Here is a 14,997-nt window from a genome sequence, read left to right on the forward strand (position 1 = left end):
GGCTAAAGGCTGACGACTGACGACAGGAGCTGATTGAAACTTGTTGCTAGAGGGCCAAGGGCCACGGACCGTGAAAACCGAAAAGGCTCTCAGTGTGGCAACGAGTGAGCGGGAAAGAGGAATAGATCTAGTGGGACTGGAATGGTGAGTTGCAGCAGCCGGGACTGGCTGTGGGAAACCAAACAAAGGGCAGACAGAGTGTGTGTGGCTGCGTTGGTCAGTGTGTGTGTGAGAGAGGGTGTGGTGAGGTGACGTATGTGTGTGATTAGCAGCAGAGATAGGAGAGATAGAAGTGGCCATGTGGGTATTTGTGTAAGTGTGTGTGTGTGTGGAGGCAGAAGGAGGAGGAAAAAAAAAAAAGATACAAGTTGTTATCACCTTCAATTACACACCTCCCATTGTAAAAAAGAAGGTCTCACCTTGTCCCTGGACGCTAAGACCTCTTTGTTGTCCTTCTCCTCTGTCCTCCTGCAATCCTTCCATCTCGGTTTTGATGTCAGGGAGTTGTGTCTCCACGATGCATGGAGGCCCGACCCCACGCACCTTGTCCGCCACCACCACCTGCTCCTCCTCCTCCTCCCCCGTGGTCTTTATCTGACTCTGGCTGGCTCTGGGCTCGCTCAGGTTTGGGATTGGGCGTGCACGGCGGGTCGGGTTGTTGGACTGACATGGTTCTGCGCAGATGGGTGCGCTTACACAGGAAGTCGGGCTTTGCTGAGAGACCAAACGAGCCTTTCCTCAGGACCATCCGAACTGAGGGGGACTTCTTCGGTCTGGCTCTGTGCCCAAACTGAAGGGTGGAGAGGTGAGCTGCATAGCCCTCACTCAGGAACTACACAAAGCACACAGAGGAAGGGTCAGACAATCAGAGTGAGAGGATTAAAGTAAATGAGGAAAAACAAAAGCTTTCAAGAAAGAAAAGCAAAGAAAAGCTAGTAAAAGAAGAAATAAATGGAAACTGAAGAACCTGGCACTGATTTTGGTACTTCTTCGACGGTCTGCCAACAATAAAAATCTGTGAGGGGCTCAGGCCAAGCATGTTGTAAACAGAGATGTCCTTCATGGAGCCATAAGCAGAATTGATCTTAATGTGACACTGGGGAGAGAGAAAACAATCAGTCCGAGATGTGAGTGGCGTTTCAGTGCTCCACTGTCAACATGCACGAGTGAGACAAACGATTGGCTGTCTCAGAGGCGTACCTCCTGTATGAGGTTCCTGAGGAAGATGGTCTTTTGTCGCAGGGGATCATGAACCAGGCCTTCGGAAAAGAAGATCATCCCATGGGGAAAATTGTGCTGCGAGAGCCACGATACCACACGCTGTTTCTGCATATCAGGGCGGCCTGTGATGTAGATTATCAAATATCCCAGGTCCTGCCAGTGCCTGCAAGCAACACACACACACCATCAAACACACTTCAGAGGTTTCAGTTTTGATCAGGAGTGCCATTATCGTGGAAAGGACAAGCTTAACACATGTTCGGCACTTACAGGAACAGCTTTTACTTAGCTGTCTCCAGAAGTGAACTTAACTAACACGCACAAATGAGCGCACACACAGTCAGAGGCTGCTGCTGCTGCCAGTTACCTGACCACATCGACAGCTCCAGGGCGGACTTTTGGGTCACTGCCCATGATTGACACGCTGGCGGCAAAGGAGCCATCAATGCTGAAGACCACACACTCCATGCCCTTTGGCAAAACTGTCAGGTAGGCCTCTGCACTGGTTTGATCCCCCCTTGAAATATAAAAATGGAGACAAAAGAAAGTGCAAGAAGTTGCTTCACACGGTTTTTACTTCCTTCAAGGCCACAATACATACTGCACGTTTTAGCTAGAACCTCATACTGACTGAATTAAAAAAATCCCTCCTTTTTCTATGCTTTGCTATATCTGATTTGATAATGCAGGGACTCTGTAAAGGGCATGTATGCTTACTTGACCACCATTTTAATTGGATAGACTCCCAGTCCCAGTTTCTTGCTCTTGGGTATAGTATACGTGACCCTGCCGCTGCTGTTGGTTACCTCTGTGTCAAAGTGCACCCAGCGGCCAGACTGAGGTTGTGTCATCAGCAGGATGTCCACCTAACAGGGGCAAGTTGTGCCAACAGGTAGAAATTAATATCAGACTCTCACAAACATATATCAGTAGAAATTGTCCAACCATCTCACCTTTTCTCCCGTCAACGTGACCATGTCCAAGGGTCCGTACATGAAGCGACCAACCAGAGTCTGGGGTCCGTCCTCTGTGGCAATGACGTCGTTCACCCTGTGGTTAGCTGTGACGTTCTGCAAGTCATGACAAGAAGAAGCATTACATAAAACCCTTTATTGCAACATAATGCACAATTTAGTGTGCCTCTGTCATTCTGCTCTGGGATAAATCTGCACATAATGGCTCCACGGTTTGTAATTAACTTCTGTATTCAATCCTTTGAGCTCGCTAGACCTGCAGCAGGGCCTGAGATTTGGTACACAGCATCCAATAAAAGGACACAATATAGTTAAAGTTGCTATGATTAATATTTTCATATTAACAATGAACACGTCTACTTGTTTGTCAATATTTTTGGATGGGAGTGTGAATAGACATAACTAACTTTGCAAGGCAGGGTACAGTAACTGGTAACTGATGGGAGATAAGATGTTAAAAACAAGTCAGCAGTGCTGCAATGGGAATGCAGAGCTCTGTAAGGAGTCAAAAGCCCCTCAGAACTGTACTGCATGAATATGCATGACCTGTCTATATACACCTTTGAGGCATACAACACCACACAACCAGAGACAAAATGGCTGAGGTTTCTTTGCTTCCATGTGTTGCTTTTCCAGATTTCCACTCCCAGTTAAATGCCTCTGAAACAAGCAATGTGCAGAAAAGACTGTTAACTCTCCATTAAGCTTCCTTGTCTGGCTCTTTTCTCCAAATTGCACCATTCAGTGAGTACCTCCAAGTGAGCCAGCTGAGAAACACTAATCCCTAAATCTCCTCTTGCAGAGATGGTTGCATTTTAATAGCATATGATGAGCGAACGAATGTATAATTCTCCCTGTTGTGGGCAACCATGACAGAAATTGTAATTTTCCTGCTGACTTCTTTGCCATTTCTATAACCTTTACTTTACTATCGTGGATATTTCAAGCTCTCATCTTACACACTCTTTTTTCATCGGCTGCTTTTCTGCTTAACAGTTAACAGGCACCTTGAAATGTGTCTGGTGGCCTGTAGACAGCCTAATGAAAGATTACATCTCCTCCACGGGCTTGTGCAGTATTTATACTGCAATAGTGTCACAGGTCATAGAAACATACTAGAACAGATGCACGACTTCCTGACTAAACAAAGACTACAGCAATAAATATAATTTATTTATTGCAATAATACCACCAGGAGGAAAGGCTGTGATAACATTGTGTTTGCATCGTCTACACGAGTGGTAATGTGATCAACCGTGATGTGGTTGTATTTCATTGTTTTACCACAACAGCTAATGACAATTGATTTAAAGGTGTGACATCTAACACGGAAGTTAAACATTTCCAGCTGTTAAACTGCATTCGCTTTGTCATTAGTTAATTGTTTGCCAGCACGGGGTCGTGTTTACTGATCCAAGGGTGGCACACATACAGAGTAAGCAAACATACAGTTGAGTCCATAAGTATTTGACACAACGGCTGAGAAAATCCAAACCTTTAGTGTAGACTGTCACCTTTGATTAAAGGGAAAGAAAAGGCTTAAACGTTGTTGGACAGCTAGATGTTCCGCTGTTCTATGCTCATGTATGTGTTATTTCTTTATTAGTTAATTTACAAGCAGATAAAAAGAGTTGATTTCATGTGTAGCATGATGAATCAGCTGTTGTTAATGATCAATATAAAGTCCAAAGAGCTGTGAATGCCAGAGGATGGAGAGAGAGAGAGAGAGAGAGAGAGAGAGAAAGAGGACAAAGAAGAGAACACACCGGCGAGCTCAGGGACACAAGCATAACATCTCACCAGTAACACACGGGTGAAGTAGTGTTATGGCATGGGCATGTATAGCAGCCAGGGGAACTGGTTATCTTGTGCACCCTGATGATGATGTGTGTACTGACAAATGCAGCAGATAGAGTTCTGAGGGGTGAAGGATATATTATCTGCTCAGACTCAGCCAAATACTAACAAAACCCACTGGATATGGATTCAGTGGAGATGGGATACAAGCAATATTGTAAAAGTAGACCAACATTTGTAGTGGAATATTCTGCAGTAGCCAAGTCAGTCAGTCAATTTGCTGAAGGCAACATGAACACGCAGGAACTGCAGACAGCCACAGTAAAGGTCAATTAAAATGGATGATTGTCTGTGCTTGTCCAAATACTTTTTAGACAAACTTTGACTTTCCTGACGCAGTTCAACTGTCTCTGTGTGTTCATAAGTGACAACAGGAAAGCGACAAGCGGCTCAATCTCACCATCCCCTCAGACAAAAGTGTAGGAGAAATGAGCTGGAGATTTAGACCCTCGTCTGAGGAGGAGCAGCATGTACAAGAACAACAGCCAAACTAGCCGTCCTCCTCCAGCTGTGACAAAGACCTCTTACCAGGCCGACAAAGAACAGAAATAGAAGCCAAGCATCCCTGAACAGTATCACTGCAGCAGATGAGCTGGCTGTGCCCAGGCTGAATCAGCACAGAGCGCCTCGAAACCGCCGCACATCGAATCATATTCAGGACGCGGCAACTTGTCAGAGCTGCTTTTCTTTGAGCACTTACATCAGAGACACGTTACTTGGCCAAGGTGAGGCATGAACAAAATGACACTGAAAAAAAAAAGAAAGAGCTGCACAAGCTTCAATATTGATACGTTTCCATGGTACTCCGGTTACACAGTTCTATTTATAGGCCCATGAAAAGCAAGCAGCCACTAAATCCTTCCCTTTAAAAAGTAGCAGATAAAAGGAGCTTTCATTGGAAAGCGATGTGACATTGACTGTTCTACTCTGCATGGCTTACAAGTATCCAGTAATTGTGTCTCTGCCTGCTTTGGTGCTTCAAGGTGAACATGGGGGAGTATAATGTTTTTTTTTCAGGCCACACACCATTCAAACAGGCAACAGCGATAAAGCTCTATAACCTCAGGAGTTATTGCTAATTGTATTTTTAGTTTGAATGGTTTCAAGGCCATTGCAGCAGAAAAGCTATTTCTGCTGTGTGTGTTTGTGTGGGTGATTTCTGACAATGAGAGGCACCGTACACACAGTATTCCAGGTTGTGCAATATGTGCTTAAGTCACGGTGCTTTGTTAATAAGTGCATGGATTAGTTCGAATGATGTTTGGATATGAGCTTCTAAGATGAAACGAGCAACCATAAACTCACATTCAAAACTTTGTTTACACGAAATAAAGCAGTGAACAACTGTTACCCTTAGTTTTACATGTGTCCTCCTCCGGAGCCATTTCTCTCGTGGGCTGGAGGGGGAGAACGGAGCCGAGTCCAGATTGTCCGCTTCCTGGGTCTTCAAGCAGTCACATCTCATGAGCTGTCAATGAAACCATGCATATGTAAGAGCGGGCATCTGCACACTCAAGCTGTTGGAATGACATGCTTCTTCATGTCAGCACGTTTGTAGGCAGACAGGATGGTCTGTCTGTGAAGAGTCCGGTCTCACCTGAACGCTTTCTGCACATCAGCACAGTGAAGAAAATACATATATAAAGTGGAAAGTTTACAACTTGAAATGAAATCAGCTTTTATGTTTAGGGATCACAAATCACAATTCTGATGGAAAGCTGCTGTGACGAGAGCAGCACTGACACAGATTAGGAGCTAAGGGGTGATTCAGAGTAGGCTACTTGAAGAAAATGACTGCTCGCTTCTTGAAAGAGCCACGGATATGATTCCTGGTTCAATCACCGAGTGGCTCTGGACATCGAGACGCTCCATGCCTCTACACAGTTAAAACACGTTCACTTAATGACGCTGAACTTGGACTGAGAAGAGGCACATTATACAGCTCAATTTTAACAAATTGCTTTCTGCGCTGCTTCTATTCCATGACCGCCTCTTAATGTTGGGGCTGCATCGACTGGAGCTGGAAACCACCGAAGCAAAATAACGAACTTTAGGTTTATTTGCTTCCCAGTGGCGTCAGTAGCGCTCACGGATTCCTGTGTGCTCTTCTTATTCTGCTCACGTTTACACACAGCTTGTGGAGAGGTAGCAGCAGACAGCAGCAAGGGAGAAAATTTGCTGTACTTTTTTTTTCCCACAGGAGCTCGGCTTTCTAATGAAGTTTAATTACTTTAGGTGTTTCCAGTGGTTTGTAATAAGACATGGCATGATGCACTTCTTTTTTTTTTTTTACTTCTTTGTTCTGCTCCTTGTTGGTCTCTGACGATCCAGTGAACATCATTGACATTATCACAAACCCACAGATACAATGTGAATGCAATCACTGTTAAAGATGTGATACATTCATGGGCAGCTCAGAGGGGAGACAGTGGCAGTAACACTGTCAGAGCTGGAGGTTTAATTCCCTCTTAGTACTAGAAATACGTGCACTTGTAGAATAGTTAGACTAATTCTGATCTTCTGGGTTCTTATAACTTAAGAAAAATGATGACTGAAATATGGAAATGACTGAAATGAGATTAAGCTGAAAACATATTTGCAGGCCTTTAAAATCCTAAACACCCACACAAAGAGTCGGCGAAACACGTTTAATTTCTGACAGTGCAGATTATAGTCATGTACTTTTAAAGACTGTAATTCGTAACTCAGCCCAGAACCCTGGCCAGATTTGTTCAGATTTCATAAAACCATGCGTGTTTGATAGAAAGGCTCCGACTTGTCTGAGGCTCAGCTGTGAGATGTGAAATGAATCCATAACGTCATCACACAAGATAAAGTGAGCTGACTGTTAATAGCGACCTTCACTTGGTGTTGCAGTCCACTACACAATCCCCACAATCTGCAATCGAGACAATATAAAGACAAAAACTTGTCTTTACATCAGGTATTTTTTTCCACATCTAAATACACGTCATGACTCGGCACCAGATTGAGATCATTCAGGGCTTCCACACTTAACATACACTGCTAAAACATTTTGTTGAATCTCTACACACACTGTTTGGTTTATTTTTGTGATTGACTCTGTCCACTGCTACAAGTGCTGACAGCTTTACTGGCTTGCTGCCTGACTTGTGATTATAACATATTCAGGTTGTTACATGTGCAGAAGGAGCCCGTGAATAGCTAAGCAGCATCTGTCTTGTTGTTTGTAAAGCAAAAAGACATCATTAAATGGAAACAGCTGTTCCACAAGCAACAGCATTTGGCTCTCAGAAATGGCAAAAGAGAAGAATGTAAAATATTCTGGGTGGCACCTTGTAGCACAGTCCTAGACTGCTTCAAGCCTGTGCAAAAAGAGAGGGAATGCTTTGTATGACAAATAGTTCCACAAGGGTTAATCATGGGACCTCTTAGATATCATTTACATGAAAATTTAACGGCCATTCTATTGTTTTATGTCTTTTGTAAATCACTTTAAAACACCTTGTGCATGAAATTTGCCTTAAATCGCTGTGTGCATCAATAAAAATTATCTTATTCTTGTATGTCAAGGCTAGTTTACAGTATGAAAGAAGAAAAAGTATGTGAACCTTTTGGAATTTCATGATTTTGTGCATTAATTTGTCACCCAACCCAACAACCTGGACCAGGTGCTGCCTGTATCTATAGATCAGACCTGCACATTGTTCAGGTTCTGCAGAACTGCTTTAGCTCTGTCATGTTTATTAGGCGTCTCATGTGTGTGGCTCTCTTAAAATCGTGTTTCCTCCATCATACTTCAATGTTGGGATGATGTTTTTTTGATAAAATGCGGTAATCTTTTTGAGCCATATGTAGTGCTGTGTGTTCTTTCCAAATAGTTCAATCTTAGTTTCTGTTTTCAGTCCACAAAACATTTTGCCACAAACAGCAATGTTCGTTTTAGTAAGCAGCAGCTTCCTTGGTGGTGTCCTGTCATAGACACCCTGTCAGTTCAATGTTTTACCTACTGTAGACTCATGAACACAGATGTTAGTTATGTTCAAATCTTTGTCTATCACTCTGGGTTGTTTCTTTATCTCATTAATGAGTGTTCGTTTTGCTCTTGGGGTCATTTTGACTGGCCGCCCACTTCTTGGTAGAATAGCCACAGTCCCAAAGTGTCTCCACTTGTAGATTGATTGTCTAACTGTAGACTGGTGAATTTCTAAAATCTTTGACATCACTTTGTAACCCTTTGCAGCTTTATGTAAAATCAACAATTCTTTATCTTAAATCCTCTGAAAGCTCCTTTTGGAGAGGTATGGATCACATATGCAAGTTTGGTGGTTTTTGTCAGTCGTAGTAGCTCTAGTCCACACCCTCAAAATATTTTTTTAACAAGACTCCAGGTATGCTAGAACCTGACTCCAGTTAGCTTTTTTGGGGTCATTATTCCAAGGGCTTTTTTCCACTAGGACTATGAGGTTTTTATGGTTGTTCTCAATATAGACATAAATGAGCAGATGACCATTTCAACCATGGAATTCCAAAAGGTTCACATACTTTTTCTTGCCACTATATATAAAATATTCACTTTTGATTCTAGAAACTACTGTACCTCACTAAAAATGCCAACACAAGTTTTTAAAATCACAGAATTAAATGCATGACGCAGTGACACAAAGAGGCTTCTCCTCACAGACAAACTGAGAAGCTGTGCAGTATGTGCATAACTTATATGATATGAAAAAGAGGATGTGCAATCCTTTGTCATTTAGTTTCAGCTGTTGTCAGGGCAACATGCTTAGAAAACCTCAGCGTTTTTGATTTGAGAAGTTGAGTCTTTTGTGATACAGATATTGTACATAGCTTAATGAAGGGAGGGTAAAATAACAGGTAACATAGAAGCTTTGTGTTGCTGTGAAAAGGTCTTTACATAATGTTAGCTGCTTGTGGTTGCTTTGAAAAAAACATACTTATGATTCACACAAAACAAATAAAATTCACATACAGTAGACTATGACAAAGGATACTTTGAAGGTTATTCATGAATACCAGCCAGTGAATACTGCTGCCGTAACCAGTAAGACTGTCAGGCTCTCCTACCTGTCGGAGAACAAAAGCTGCCACATCAGTGGACTCCCAGTAGGAGGCATGAAAAAGATGAGGCAGAGCCACTGTCGGGAATGCAGTCAGCACATCAGGGCAATATAGGGCATAGTCCAGCCTCTTGGAGCCCCACCAGGTACTAGAAACTAAAACACACACACACACACAAATATAGAATATATAGATAAATGAAGTCATTATTGAAAAACAAAGTACATTTGCTTCAGCACCATTTTTTAGCACTTTTTCTAGTATTTATGGTACTTCATCATTTTACATTTTAATTGACAATTATACTTAAGTTACAGCATAAATTCTGATGCATTATGCATTAGAGGCCCTGCACACCCACAAAGGTGTTTTCAGCACAACCAAAGATGGTTGTAATGTTATATCACTGTATTTACTGAAATGTGCTTGCAGCAGAATAAATCTAGCAATGTGGTACAGCTACCTTTACTTAAATAAATGATACTTATGCTTTTCCCACTATTAAATGAGGAAATTTAAGGGTCATCTGAAGAGCTGTGGAACTTCACCAATCTGAATCCATGTACATGAGACAATTTACTCTTCATCCCGCCCACTCACTGTTGGCGATGGTGTTGCCCAACTGGCCCATGGAGCAAATCGACGTTTCACTTTCCACACTGGTCACGCTGAGTCTACGACCTCCTTCATCTCTTCCTCCTCCCTCGGTCAGCGCCTCAGAGGGCTGCTGTGAAGCTGGACCACCTTGAGCTTGCTCGCTTTCCAAAAACACTATCGGATGGCTTTGGACACTTTCAGCTAGGGAGGGAGCAGGGGAAGAGAAAAGACAAGGACAAATGGAGAGGGAAGGAGAAGGGAAATGCCTCAATAACACAACAATTGACTGGTCTCAGTCTTTAAATCGATGCTGTCATTTTGCCTAATAAGATTGCCTCCTGCTGTGTATCGACTTGCTTTGTTTTATTAATGAAAACCAAAGGCAAGCACTAAGTAGGAGTTCAATGACAGAGACCGCTTCTACTCTTTATGGGGTTGAATTCAGTAGCATTGTCTCTGGAAGTCCTAAACAGCATGTTGCTCTTGGCTCCAGCTGACAAGAAGAATATTTCATCATGTTGGATTGTTGTCTCCCACCAGCATATCTCTACACAGTGCTTCGCAATTTGTTCAGTGATAATCCAGTACAATAATAAGAGAATTTCCCTGAAACTCTACTTTTACCAGACGTCATGGATCTACTGGTTATTCTGTAAGAGACAGAGCCTAGACGGAGCGTATTTCATCAATAATTGAATCGTTAGAGAGGCAAGTGTCTGCTCAATAGCACATTTATGTTCGATGCTGGAGTCCTGGGGACAAAAGGAGATTCTCGCTGAATGTAATACAACTTCTGCATAACATAGCTGAACAACAGAAAGCTGAACAACACACCTATAAGGTCCATCTGTTTATCTGAGAACACCCCTCACAGTTTTCCTCTTTTACCTCTATTACCAGACTCAAAATGTTTTTTCATTCAGACTCTTGAGAGTACTTACACTATTATACTGTTACCTAGGCCTCGTATGTAGGATCTATTATGACACTGGATATGGCTCGACTCACATCTGAATGAGCCTCTACACCACTGCTGCATGAAATGAAATGTTGACTTCAGATGTGACCTACGAAGCAGTCAGCGTTTTGCCAAACAGCTGAAAGGAATGCAATCTGTATATGTATCGCAAACTAAGAAAGACTGAAAGATGACCCCACTTCAGTATCATGTCCCAATCCACTGGGGTACCTTTTCACATGATGGAGCAGGGCAGTAAGGTATAGAGTGCAGAATAGCTGCAGAGAGCATATGTGTGTGCATGCCTGCAACTATTAACCAGAACACATTGTTCCTTGGCTGCTCTTTTATGAAAGAGACTCCTGGTGCATCCACATCCGAGTTTCCACTGACACAATTTGCTATGTTTACACGTACACTAAACACAAACATGAGCATTACAGACATTACCTCCACTTGTGGACTGTGTGTGCCCACCTGCATTTAATTTAATTAATCACTCAGAATAGTTAGTTTTTCCTTATGAGGCAGCCAGGTATTGGCAGGTTAACCTGCTCTTCACTTAATCCTGGTGTGGTTATAAATAGACCGTCGCATGCAGCCACATGTTGGGTGTTTTGTCTGCGAAGCATCAGCGGCAGCAGCAGAATACAGATGAAGACCCATTCTCTCAGACATGAGGGAAAATCTGGTGTGGTTACATTTCTTTTTTCAATTTCTAACAAGCATTGGCCAATAGTGAAACTACATTTTCAAAATTCCTCACACAGTCTGCATTTCAACTACAATACAACAATTCCTCCAAAAGCTTCTCTCAGCAACAGTACATGTCATACATGTCTCAAAAGAAGCTCATTCCTCTTCAACTCAGGACCCAAACACTGCCACTCTTTATACATTGAACTACAAAATACTAACAACTGGGAGCATTACATAAACTACCTTTTATCTTCAAGTTTACAGTTAGTTTTTTTTTTTTCAGATGAATCAATATTTTATTAGAGAATAACTTCATCATCCTTCAGCTTTGATTACATCAGACCACATGACCTTCTTCCATTGGACAGTTCTTAACCCAGTTTTAGTAGTTTCATTTCATCAACCTCCTTAGATGTTTACTTTGCTTGATACCAATAATTTGACTCTTCTGAAACAGATTAACAGCTTTTCCACGACCACAGGATGTGTCTTCAGACATGGTTGTTTAAGAAATGAAAAGCTACTTACTGCAAATCATCTATGCAGTAATTATCCAGTGGGAAACTCTTACCTATTTACTTGGTTAGATCCAGGTGGTGATGTTTTTCTTTTTTTTTTTTTTGGACCAGCAGTGTATTTTCTAACAAGAATGAATCAGCAATGTAACAACTTGCTTCATTTGCATTTATGGATTCTGTTGTACGCTGCACACTTCAACAGGCTGCTTTCAAAGAGAGTCCATGATTCACCACATGATCAATAATTGTCAGTTTTGACCATTGATTATTAGCAATTTAAAAAAGCTGTAATAAATCCCCCATAGTGAAGGAAAGAGAACAATTCACATTTGAACTGATTGAGCTGATGTTGACAATTATGAAATCTGACACATACTACTGTATGTGTCTATCAGCAAAACTAGACTGAATGGGTTCTTGTGTAACGAGTCTGCTTTGGATAATAAGAAGATATGTTGCTGTTTGGAAAGATACAAATAGCTAATTTGGGGAATATTAAGATGGTTTCATTAATTTCAACTTGTTTAAAATCAGACGTGACTAGAAATCAACAAGGAATATCACTGCAACATTTGTGAGTACAGGTTCACATAAATTACAATTCCAGTCTTTCCAATTGTAGCATTTGCTAACACTGCAAAGTGAATACTTGGGGTTTTTTGTTTTGTTTTATTGATTGGGCAAAGCAAGCAATTTAAAGAGCTGCAATGTTTAGTCAATGAACAGAAAGTGTACTACTTTGATCAGTTTGTTCTTCTAGTAAAAATAAATTGAATGGTTGCAGCCTTTTCAAATTAATGTTTTCACATAGTTAAAAAAAGAAAGAAAGAAAGAAAGAAAGAAAGAAAGAAAGAAAGAAAGAAAGGAGTTAATAAGCTCTGAAAAGTGGTAGAATTTGTTACGGTTCTGGGGCTGTGCATGATGGGGCAGGATTTCAGTAATTACACTTAAGGGTTGCCATCCACAACAGAATATACTGTAGGTGTCGTATAGAATCAGGTGTCGTATAGAATCAGGTGTCATATAGTAACTTCAGAGCAAAATCATTACTGGGGCCAATATGACAACAACGGAGTGACACAAACTCTAATACATATTCACTGACGTTCATAACACAACAAGATATGTAGTGTATATGCAGTTTTTTTCTTAAATTGATGCACTCACACACACACACACACACACACACACACACACACACACACACACACACACACACACACACACACACTGCACCCTGCAATCTGTTATCATTACTCAGCCTTTCCCCACACCTCTCACAGAGGCCTTGTTCTCTTTCAGTCTCACATGGAACATTAGCACGGTTCTGCCTTTCTTTCACACAGCTCAATGAGCAAATAGAGGGAGAGAGATGATTCTGACAGACGAGTGAGAGAGAGATAGAGAGGAGAAAGGGCCACTGACTCAAACACACACACACACACACACACACACACACACACACACACACACACACACACAAAACTTTAAGCGATGCATACGAGAGAAGAAGCAAAAAGAGGGCAGTGTAAAAAAAAAACTGCAAGAGCCAGCGGGGATGGGACTACGTGGTGACATAGATGGATGCGAAGAGAGAAAGATAAAGCCAGAAACATGCTTACAAATGAGTTTCTTAAATGGGAGAGGATAAAAAGATGCAAAACTCAAAAGCTTCTAGCCTTTAAACGATCAGTATTCACACAGGAAGATTATGATTCAAGCACCAAACAGCTGATGACAGTGGGGAACAAAAGGACAAGCAGAGAATTCACAAAGGTGAGGGAGCTGATTGCCCCGTAGCCTTGAAACATTTTTGTAACAAAAAGAAAAAAGGGAGATACTTTCAACTCAGCACCCTCCACTCCAGTCCGAGCCGTGCTCCCAGCCTCCATGCACACTGGCATCCAATTAGCTATTAACATCATAGGGAACAAAAAAATACACCACCAGCTTCACATTAAGGCGCCATTATCCAGGTGATCAGCACTGATAAAAATGACCATAATTCCATGTGCATTTGCTGTCTTGGGTGATCATATTTTCCACTGGACCACTGTTGGAAATCAATAGGAAGAGGACTCATTCTCTCTATATTAGCACCATTCGTCATAATAAAAGCTCAGCTGCTGATGGGTGTTCATGTCAAAGTCATACCCATAGGAGCATGATTTGATTGGCTCTCCGTGCCTTCAGAAAAACAAATTACCATAATACAGAGCAGGAAAGGAGCGATACACGCCACTGTACACACTGTTTCTGCCGCGTGTCTGGGTAAGCGAGTGTGTTTGTGCGTCTGCCTCTGCCTCCATGTGCACCTGTCGATGGTTTTTAATTTAACACATAATTTGACAGCGTCCCGGCCCGATCAATGAAACAGGGATGCACACCCATAATTAAAAACCCAGTATAGCTGCAAGCCTACGCTGTGTGCGTCTACTATTACACTCCATCTCCTTTATCAGCACTACCGAGGCTCAGAGGTGTCAAGCATCCCGCTTTGTGACCGGTTCAATATGATTAAATTAATAAATCACAGCTTGGGCATCTAGTTTCCATGGGTAGAATTGCTATGTTATTTACTATTACATGTCAGACATTTGTTTTGGACACAGGTCACATAAGAAATACAACCATTACTCATGGGTTCCCTGTTCAAACAGCAAACAAGTAAAAATCTACATATTTCTCATTAATAGCAGAAAAAGAAAAAATATTATTTAGATTGCTTTCAACTTCGGAGAAAGGCTTTGAATGAATCCAACACAGACTTTTTCAGGACGTTTCAAATACAAATTGAAGAAATACTTAAATGAATAAGGCCCAGGCTTTACAGAGAACATGAGAGCTGTCTGTTCTCTCACAGGCTGCATCAGTGATTTATTTAACATTTATTCTGCTGTTAAATTTATGACCACTGTGAGCAAGAGGAATGCTCATTCTTGCATCTTACAGCGCATCGCCTAATAAAAAATTCCCATCAATTTCATCATTAAAGAGAGGTTTTTGGCATGCGAACGTTCCATGGTGGCCAAGCACTGAGTGGCACACATTTAATTCCTTCTGACATGGGGTAGTGCACATTATTTCTAATGATTGAGGGAGGGAGACA

The 14,997-nt window shown here is 41.8% G+C and overlaps 1 protein-coding gene across 3 annotated transcripts in view; it reads right to left on the reverse strand.

Moving 5' to 3' along the window:
• Window positions 1-14,997, reverse strand: part of pitpnm3 (PITPNM family member 3) — an 81,433-nt gene that overhangs the window by 4,504 nt on the left and 61,932 nt on the right. For all 3 annotated transcript variants that reach the window (XM_026377072.2, XM_026377065.2, XM_026377081.2), the window contains 9 exons: window positions 9,717-9,914; window positions 9,123-9,271; window positions 5,404-5,520; window positions 2,175-2,291; window positions 1,939-2,087; window positions 1,589-1,738; window positions 1,201-1,384; window positions 968-1,096; window positions 420-832 (listed from right to left, as the gene is read on the reverse strand). In XM_026377072.2, the coding sequence (XP_026232857.1) occupies window positions 497-832; window positions 968-1,096; window positions 1,201-1,384; window positions 1,589-1,738; window positions 1,939-2,087; window positions 2,175-2,291; window positions 5,404-5,520; window positions 9,123-9,271; window positions 9,717-9,914 (1,529 nt within the window). In that variant the 3' untranslated portion in view covers window positions 420-496. The remainder of the gene's footprint in view (window positions 1-419; window positions 833-967; window positions 1,097-1,200; window positions 1,385-1,588; window positions 1,739-1,938; window positions 2,088-2,174; window positions 2,292-5,403; window positions 5,521-9,122; window positions 9,272-9,716; window positions 9,915-14,997) is intronic.

This window comes from Anabas testudineus, chromosome 13 (assembly GCF_900324465.2).
Source record: "Anabas testudineus chromosome 13, fAnaTes1.2, whole genome shotgun sequence".
In the NCBI taxonomy this organism is placed as follows: Eukaryota; Metazoa; Chordata; class Actinopteri; order Anabantiformes; family Anabantidae; genus Anabas; species Anabas testudineus.